Source organism: Echiichthys vipera (genome assembly GCF_963691815.1).
Source record: "Echiichthys vipera genome assembly, chromosome: 14".
Classification (NCBI taxonomy): domain Eukaryota; kingdom Metazoa; phylum Chordata; class Actinopteri; order Perciformes; family Trachinidae; genus Echiichthys; species Echiichthys vipera.
In genome coordinates this window covers 23589134-23599039 of record NC_139839.1, presented here as the reverse complement: position 1 = coordinate 23599039, position 9906 = coordinate 23589134, and the positions used below count along the sequence as shown (strand labels likewise).

Here is a 9906-nt window from a genome sequence, read left to right as displayed (position 1 = left end):
GCTTCTCAGGGCTGGAATAGCCTTGAGCACAATATGTAGAGGAATATCAATATAAACAATAATGTTCTGTATGTTGTTATTCTAGTCATCTATGTACTAAAAGTCTGAATTTGTCATGGGGATTTTGCTTTTTAAAGTTTCCTTAAAGGATGGAAAATGATTGTTTGTTTATCAATCATTGACCACTCCAGTATCCCAGTATGTCAGTCAGTTCTCCCATCAAGTCTAACACAAAACTAACTATGTTACTTTGATAAATCATTGTATCACTTAGTTACAGCGGAAATGAGTGTGTCATGTTAGTCAGTGTATGCCATCCATGAGCCTGGGATCATCTTTAAACTAACTACACAGCAAAGAGAACACACTGTTACTACTATGGTGCATGTCTTTGTTAGTGTACACTATTAGGGAAATGACAACACTACACTACACTAACATTGCAATGCACAAACCCTCTATAGAAAAATATAGACTGTATAAAAAAAACTAAAAAAAAAAGAAGTGCCTGACGCAATAACAATAATGACTCGCTCCATTGACGAACGTATTGCTCGACCAATGAATGCATTGGTCTGCCTGGAACCAATAAGAATGCTCAGTGGGCGGGGTTTGCGTGGTGAAGGGCGCGGTTAATAACGGAACCTGAAGGGTTCTTCTTCTGGCCAGCTTCTGCCAGCCGCCGCTCCCCATTCATTTTTTAAACACACGCTGGAGGGGAGCCCAGTGAAAGGTAAGTCAAGTTATATATAAGATAATATAGCCTTTGGTCTCACCATAAAGTGTCTCTGTGGCATTGGTATGTGAATATACCCCGATTAAAAATGACTATTTCTAACTTTTGCCACTGTAAAGGATTGCGGTGTTAGTTAGCAACATGAGGCTGTTAGCGTCAACTTAACTGTTAGTGCAGTAACTTAGCTATGAAGCTAATGCTAATTGCCTTATGTCCTCTTAAGGTAATACTCGTGTGTTAACCATGAGGTTGGTTTCAAATGCGTTTCAGTACGAACTTAGCCTAACTAGCTCCCCCGCTGACAGCAGCATGTTATGGAGGGTGGTGGTGGTGGTGGTGGTGGTGGTGGTGTGTGGATAACCGGAACCTGTGCGTCACAGCCCGCCTTTCTGGGACAAACCGTTAACTGAAGTCTGCGGATCAGGTTTAAGAACAAAGTGAAAATGTCTTTAGAATGATGCGCGTCTTTACGTCACCCACTCACCAGTTTTAACCAAAACAGCAGTCGTTAGTCACCAAGGCAACCGTTTGTTTTGGGCTGGTCGTAACGTTAACAGGGGCAGTTAAACATGAGTGGGATGTTTGTGTGATGGTAGTGCTGCTCATCATCACCACAGACACGAAGACGTTTAAACCGAAACTAGAAAATCTTCCACCTGGAAGTAAATGTCTTAATACAAGGAGACTACTACAGAGCACTTTGTTTACCCTAATACAACGCATGTTATGTTTTGTGTCCCCTGGTTACTGCTGCCCGTCTGACTGAAGTGAGCTCACTCACAGAGGCTGCAGGGATTTCATGAAACACGCGTGAAACATGAGGAGAGAAATTGCAGCTGCGGTCTTCCTCCTGAAGAGGCTTTCGAAAATGGGGCAGAAGTTGGACTCACACCAGCTCGATGTGTTTGTTGAGAGGCTGGCTGCTGCACTGCAGGAGAAGTTCAAGGGGCACTGGTATCCTGACAACCCCAGCAAAGGAGAAGCATACAGGTGCTGCCCTCTCTCCTTTGACTTTTTCTCTTGCCGCTATTGCTTGTCAACACTTTTGTTATGAGTTTCTTCTCCACTGAAAGTGTTTGGACTGTTTTCAATCAGTTTTGTGTGCTCTGCAGGTGCATCAGAGTGAACGGCTCTCAAAGGGAGGATCCCGAGCTCCTTCGGGCGTGCCGAGAGAGCGGGGTGCAGTATGATGACCTGGAGTTGCCCACTGAACTCACATTATGGGTGGACCCAGGGAGTGTCTGTTGCAGGTGAGACTTTGAGTGAATTTGGTGTGAAATGCTGAGATAACATTTGAATAAGTTTAAAACTGGAACACTTTAACAATATATACTATAATACAGAATTGTTATTGGAATAATTGGTCAAATCTGAAGAGTATCTGCAGCCACTGATGCCCATTTAGCTTACAACAGAATAATAACAGCCCCATAGTTACCAAATGCAGCTATATTTGTTTGTGTTGCTTGCGCAGAGACACCATGTGACACCACTATTGTTCTACTACTGGCTCGCAAACGTCGTTAGCAGTTGGAACCAAACATCAGAAATCCACACGTAATTAGACAAAAAAAATTGGGCCCATTAAAGTTGTATTCATTCAATTCAGTTTTATTTATAGTGCCAAATCATAACAAAAGGTATCTCAGGACACTTTACAGAGTAGGTAAAGGCCACACTCTATGACTTATTTATGATTTACATAGACCCAACAATTCCCCCGTAGAGTACTGTGGCAACGGAAACCTTCACTATAACAGACAGGAACGTGGGACAGACCCAGCTCTGTGGATTATTAATTCACAATCATGATGAATTATTCAGGAAAAGTGATACTTTTAAGTCACTTTCACAGCTATAGTTAAATGTACTCAGTGACGTTGCAACATTTTTAATCCCTTTAGACTCTTTCAAAGATGTAAACATAAACATTCCAAAATCGTCCCAGTTTATTTCCTGTTGCTGTGTATGTGAATGACATCAGCCGACAGGAAGTTAACAAAGAACACGGCTATTGCCTAGCAATGGTATTCCGTATATAGTTCGTTCTTTGGTTATTCCGTTTCAAAACCAAATCGGGAAAACAAACAAACTGCATAGTTTTTTCTGTTTTAAAAACCAGAACGGAAAAATAGAAAACAAGGGAATAGAAAAATGACGTTGTTTGTTTTGTTCCTGTGATATTTGGATATTTACATTTTCTCTCATCAGATACGTCACACATTCACAAAAATCTTATGGGTGATTTTCAAGGCGTATCTCATATCTTATGTGGCGAATATGATTGTCCGCACAACATTACTGCCGCCTTTTTGAAAAAAAATACATTTCAGAAAATGTAATGTTTGAAAGATTGCAGCCACTGCTCTACACTGTGAGCCAAGTTCACGTCAGCATCCAGGTAACAATTAGTTTTGGGTTGATCTAAAATAACTGGTTACCCTGATCTCATCTTAGAAAATAACCAACCTTATTTATTAAGGTGTGTTCTCTCAATGCTGTGGCTACATTGACAACTACATTACAGTTCCATATGACTCCACGGTGTGACAAAGACATACTTTTAAACAAGGCGATTTTTGGAAGTCTCTTGTAATGTGCATTGCTTAAAATTAACGTGATGTTACTTATATATTAAACAGTAAGTAGGCCTATATTTAATTTAGTCCACAAGGGGTCGCCCTGGGTTCAGAGGCCAGAGAGAAACGCATCACCAAAGTTCAGGAAACTCAATAGATAATTACATAACCTTCTACTGGGCTGTAATAAAGTTTGATTTCAGAACATCGCTGTGAATAGAATCAAACACCATGCTTTGTTCATTTGGAGTAAATTCCACGGCGTTGAGGCTTAGCCCAGTGTGGAAAAATCTGTGTTTTAATATTTAATAAACACAAAATCATCTGGTCATGTTAAAAGTAGACTATTGACTATATAACCAAAGAACGAACCATACACAGATTAGAGTTGCATTTTCCATTTAGTTTGGTTTTCTTTTGTACTTTAACCATTTTTAAAAAAAATTACCAAACATGTCAAGTGAACCACGCACTGTAACGTCACGCTGTCGTTACGGCCTCATAAGTACGGCCGCATACGTACGGTAAGCTAGCAATGTGCTTTTTAGCTAAAAAGGTGAAATAATGGTTTATTTACGCTTTATTATTGTTATTGTTATAATAATTATTAAATGTAGTGCCACTAGGTGGCATCTCCCTTGTTTAGTGTGTAGTGTGGGACATACAGCACACACCTCGCTCTCCACAACGAGTGACAGCTCCCTTTACTTTCTTTTCTTTTTGTAATGTGTCTGTGTAGGAACCCTGGCCTCTTTTCTGTATGTATGTATGTATGCATGTATGCATGTATGCATGTATTTATACTTTTGAAAGATAGTGCCATGAAGACCTGGATGGTATGGTCTATACTGTATTTGCCCAAGTCCCCCAAGTTTCCAGCCGAGCCTGTCAGCTAACCAGAGCTACCGCTACCATCGCCAGCCATAACCTTAACAGTCACCAGGCCCAATACAACTGTATTTTGATGCGCTTCGAGATTTGGTCCAACTGCTTTCACAACTGAAATGAACTGCACCAGGATTCACTTGCAAGCGAACTGAGGCCCACGTTTTCAGGCGGCCCCGAGTTCGCACAACCCAAGTTCACATCACCCAAAATCAACCGGACTATCTGTGGAAACGAACCAGGATTTGTTTAAAGCGGACCGAACAGGTCGGGCGTGAAAGCGACCTTATTCTGCACCTTTCTAAGGGTGGTTTCACACTTGGTCCATTTCAGCCCTCCAAACGAACTCAGTTCATATGTGAACACTCAGACCCCTCTGAAGTTAACTGAACTCAGACCTCCTCATGAGATGGTCTGAGTACATTTTGCTTTAAGTCTGCACTGCAGTTTGCGTAGCCCATGTAAAGTGAACACAACACACCTTTGCCATTGTATTTCAGCCCTCTAGGCCTTGCTGTAGACGGACGCTCAAAAAAAATAAATAGACAGAACTATCTGCTCGTAACTCTAGCAAGACTAGTAGAGAAGGAGTAGTTTGGTCCGAGGAAGAAGCTCTGGGTATTTATAGTGTTCATGTCCTGCAGAAACAGTACATAATGTAGCCAATGACAACAAGTCATCAACCAGTCATTCAGTTAGAATATTGTTGAATATTGAGTTGGCCACTGATGAAAGCATATTCCTCACATTATTACAATATTCATCATTATAATTATTTTTTAGGCAAGTTTTGCCTTTAAGGTTTTGACATTACCTTTAGTAATAATACTGGTCCAAAATGATGTAAAATAGCATATTCCCAACTTGTTCAAGTGAAAACTACCTATAATCCAAAGCAGCAACGCTCCAGAGGAAGTATAGTGTGAACAGTAAGAGGACTGAGGCCCCATCAGAGCTGAAGTGGACCAGAGAGAGAAGGGAGTCCTCTTTTATATGAAGTAACAACCTAAAAAGCTGTGGATGTGTTTTTTTTTAAAATTATTATTATAATTTGTCTAAATGTTATCAATAACACCTTTTTAATCTTTGTCCCCCAATCAGCTATTAAAGATGGTCCCGCTCTGAACATATTTTCTGCTAATTATGTTCATCCTCCTAAAACTTGATGTGATGCGTTTCATCTTTGTTCCTACCATTAGGGTCGGGGAGCAAAGCCCTTGTTTCTCAGTGGCCAGTTTCTCCAAGAATGATGATGAGGACAACGATGTTGCAAAAATGACCAGTGCTTTGGAGAGGGTGACATCAGACTACCACTCAGGCTCTTCCTCTGATGATGAGAGCATGTGCAACTCCCCCTTCACTCTCCCCAACAGCCGCTGTGCTTATCAGGTATTGCATAATACATTTTAGAATTATTTAAATGTCCAATGCCAGTCTGGAGAAGAATAAAAGGACTTGTGTCAATATCAAACCCTGAACGATTCAATCTGATAACATATTAGAAAATCTAGAAGAGCTGTTAACCTATTCAAGTTAGCATAGTTCAAAACCGGGAGTTAGTCGGCTCGGGCCTGGAGTCTCTTCATGCATTGAAATTATTTATCTGAATGTTTTGACTCTGAATTTAACTCTTTTATTATTCAGTGTTCAAAAAGTTTTCAAAGGCTTTTTTACTTCAAAATCCGATGAAACATTTACTTTCCCAATCAGTTGGAGTGCAGGCAATGTCAGACTGAAGATGGACTGTAGTGTAACTGGTTGACAGTTCTGTCTGAAGTCAAATGCTTCCGGGCTGTGAATGTTTGTGTTGCAGTTAATGGCAGCTTTTATTGGTTTCCTTTTTAAGGCTGCGTGGCATCCTCAGAAGAAAGTACCAGGAGAAGTTCACATGTTTCCACGACCTAACTACGGCTTCAGGCCTTACACCAGAACCCCCCACACTATAAGGCCTAACCTGTGGGTCTCTCCTGGCTATGGAAGAGCGCACGGCTACTGGGACACATCCCAAAATCTGATGCATGGTTACAGATAAGAATCATGGTGCTTATTATTCATTAAAGCTTAAGACCACTTTAAAATGACTGAACAATGCTTTTTTTAAAACCTGAATTTTTATAGATGACATGTTGGTTGTTTTTGACAAAAAAATATATATTTTTTGCACTTTAGACAATTTGTTATACTTTAAATATATCACATGTATTAAATTAGATATTGAGATGCTGCACATTTTGAAGTACTTTATTTTTACAGTGGGAGATGTTCATGTATTCCACCTGCTTTGTGATAAAATGTTTTATTTATTCATAGTGCAGAATTGTCAGATGTATAGACTTACATTCATGGAGTTTTATTAAACACAACTTCCAAGCATCGTTATGTGTATTCATCGGGTGTTTACTATGTTGGTGGTTTACTCCAAGTGTTGCAGTTCAAGTGCAATATTAGCAAGTATTGCATTTAGCTTCTAACTTGCAAAAGTATCAATACTTTTGCCGTCATCAGTGCAGCCTCCTCCTCCAGTTGACCCGTAACGTCACCCAGCAGTGCTGCAGAGAAAACAAAACTAACTACAGCTCGTCTCTCTGAGCACATGACCGCTGGTTCATCAAGTTAACAACACTAAGCTGACTGAGACCGCCAGTTTTAGTAGAAAATGAACAAAGCAAAAGTGCTGTTTGAAAGTATTCAACATATGACGGAAAGGCTAGAGATGTAAACAAGCTTCTGGCTAACGTCAAATAAACAGTAACGTTAACGGCGGAGCTAAGCAGCTAACATCATCAGTCCTGTCCGTCTAACATTAAGAGGTTGTAATTTAACTGGATGACACAATAACAAGTCTGAAAAGTCAACCAGCAATGAGACAGAAATAGTGTCAGCTACTATACAAACTATTTAATCAGACACAATATGGAGCCAAGTCAGAAGAAACACAGAAGATAAACAGGAATGTAGCTGAATACATTAGCATGGAGCAGATCCCTGTTTACACTGTGGAGAAACCTGACTAACAACAACTTTTAACCTCCTTCATGGAAGCATTTAATGTCCACAGAAACCCCTGAGCTCTACAACACAATAAAACAAACAAGAGAGTTTGAACATATTTCATCATATTTATATAAACCCTACAGTTTTCACTACACCAGACAACTTTTTAAAAGTGTTCTTATCTTTATTTTAAAAATTTTGCCTTCATTTTTTGTAATTTTCTCCCTGTAGTATCAAAAATAATATTGTGTATTTCCCTGGGTCTTGGTATCGAATTCTAGTATCGTGACAACCCTACTTTTGGTATCTGCCAACTGACCGTGTAGAGAAGAGTATAACATGAAACAAAGGTCCTTTGCTAGAACCAAACCAGGAACATTGAGGTTATATGGTGTATTCTGTTCAACAGGACACTTTGTATGCAGGATTAGTACAAAGTCTTCAAAATCTGGAAAATGCCCAGTTGTAACTTATGTTCTAAAGTTTAGGAATGTGCTAGAGTTTTACTTAACTCTTTGAAAAATGCTTGCTTTCCAACGTAATCTGGTGACATCACAGATATACGCCAAACATATTTTAATATTTGAAATGAAACCGCATATGTTGCTCCATAGCTTGTATGTAACCAATTTCCCCACTGTGGGACTAATAAAGGATTAGCTTAACCTTTCAGGTGGCATTTTTTAACCACTGACATTGCTCCAAATAACACCAAACCTCTGCAGTAGCATGATTAGGGTCCCTACACAGAAAACAAAGCACCAACAACTTAGTTGGCGAACCCGGAGTTTATTAAAAAAAGACTGTGCCTTACCAGTAGGTCCATGTTCACAGGTAGTCCATACAAGTCAATTACCGAATGCACTGGAGTTGAGGACATTTTTAATAAGGGGGACATTTTTAATAAACTCTGGGTTTGATAACTATGTTGTTGGTGCTTTGTTTTCTGTGTAAGGACTCTTATCATGCTACTGCAGAGGTTGGTGTTATTTGGAGCAGTGTTAGTGGTTACAAAAACCTACAGTTTTGGATGCGTTCAGTGCACCGCCCTAAGCTAATCAGTGTTAGCCCTTTGCGGCTGTTACTGTCTCTCCGGGCATTCTCTATACATGATCGATCAACGAAAAAAACTGTCTCAATGGCTTATTTGATGTATTTTCATGCCGAAAAAAAAACATGGGATCCATTTTCTTCGGACTTACACTTTAACTTGAACTTGTAGAGACGAACTGTGTTAACTGTCAATGGTTTTCCTCAGTGTTCCTGAGCCCACGTGGTGATATCCTTTACTGAATGATGTCGGTTTTTAATGCAGTGCCTCCTGAGGGATCGAAGGTCACAGTCAGTCAGTGTTGGTTTTCGGCTTTGCTGATTTCATGCAGAGATTTCTCCAGATTCTCTGAATCTTTCGATGATATTATGGACTGTAGATGATGAAATCCCTAAATTCTTTGCAGTTGTACGTTGAGAAACCTGGCTCTTAACTGTTGGACTATTTGCTCACGCAAACGCCCTTGTTCACAAGGCGGCGACCCTCGCCCCATCCTTGCTTGTGAAAGACTGAGCCTTTCAGGGATGCTCCTTTTATACCCAATCATTACACTCGCCTGTTTCCAATCAACCTGTTCACCTGTAGGTGTCTTTAGAGCATCCCTCAACTTCCCCAGTCTTTTGGTTTCCCCTTTCCCAGCGTTTTTGAAACATGTTGCAGGCATCAAATTCAAAATGAGTGAATATTTGCAAAAAAACAACAAAGTTCATCAGTTTGAACATTAAAAATCGTGTCTTTGTCTTACTGTTAAATTGCTCAGGTTGTGACAATTTGGGAAATGAATTGTGACTGTGAAAAGGTAAGAAAATTAAAGGTTGAATATGGAAAATGAGAAGAACACCGCCATCTAGTGTCTCAAGATCGTAGTTGCAACAACAAAAATAATTCCAGCAGTCAGGTTGCCAGGTTGGTCAGACCCGGCCAAGTAGCCTACAGGAGACCGGAGTCTATTTGAGCCTGTTTGAACCCATCCCCTCCGGCAAATTGCACCATAAAAAACAAGTATTGCCGAGGAGTTTGACTGACAGTTAGCGTTAGCCGTTAGCATTAGCCGTTAAGCTAAGTAAACAAGAAAGTTAGCTTATCTATCAAGGAGAAACATAGCCATTTGGGCGTGCGTTTTAATGGCGTTTCTCTCCTTTCTCTCAGTCCATGGAGTGAATGCTTGGCCAAACTGACTGGTTTTTGCCCGTCTCCAGTCACTCAGCTAATAACGTCAAATAACATTTCACCCAGTGCCAGCCTACAGTGGCTAAGCCACAACAGAGAACCCTGGCAACCTGCAATGCCGGCCATTGGCTGCTACAATGTAAACAGAACGTGACCGAAAGTCACTGTCAAACCCGTAAAAAAATATATTCAGTCAGACTAAATATATGTTTTTATGGAAAAAATACTTTCATCCTGTACCCCTCAAAACGCCATGTGGGTGTATTTTTTTAATTTTTTTAAATATAGCTTTTAGTAAAGATTGTACACTTTACGGGGGGCGTTTCCCCCCTGGGCTGGAAGGGAAAGCCACCCAGGGGGTTATAGGCAAGAATTTGTTTACCTCTTAGTGAAGGCTCAAGACACACACGGTACCGTACAGAGACAGGGGCTTTCTGGCCTGTCTTCCATGAGTGAACAGTGCGGAAGCTCCTCGTTCATACCGGCAGAGG

General features: G+C 40.4%; 1 protein-coding gene across 1 annotated transcript; it reads left to right on the top strand.

The window, feature by feature from the left end:
- The first annotated feature begins 669 nt into the window (after positions 1-669).
- Positions 670-6548, top strand: btg3 (B-cell translocation gene 3). Its single transcript, XM_083926612.1, has 5 exons — positions 670-733; positions 1505-1726; positions 1849-1986; positions 5400-5589; positions 6047-6548. The coding sequence occupies exons 2-5, from the start codon at positions 1554-1556 to the stop codon at positions 6230-6232; spliced, it is 687 nt and encodes a 228-aa protein (XP_083782738.1). The 5' UTR covers positions 670-733; positions 1505-1553; the 3' UTR covers positions 6233-6548.
- Positions 6549-9906: the final 3358 nt, after the last annotated feature.

Excerpts from the sequence above, each read along its gene's own strand:
- btg3 (XM_083926612.1), top strand. The coding sequence starts at position 1,554 with ATGAGGAGAGAAATTGCAGCTGCGGTCTTCCTCCTGAAGAGGCTTTCG. Across the intron at positions 1,727-1,848 it reads AGCAAAGGAGAAGCATACAG|GTGCATCAGAGTGAACGGCT; the intron begins GTGCTGCCCTCT and ends TGTGCTCTGCAG. Across the intron at positions 1,987-5,399 it reads CCAGGGAGTGTCTGTTGCAG|GGTCGGGGAGCAAAGCCCTT; the intron begins GTGAGACTTTGA and ends TCCTACCATTAG.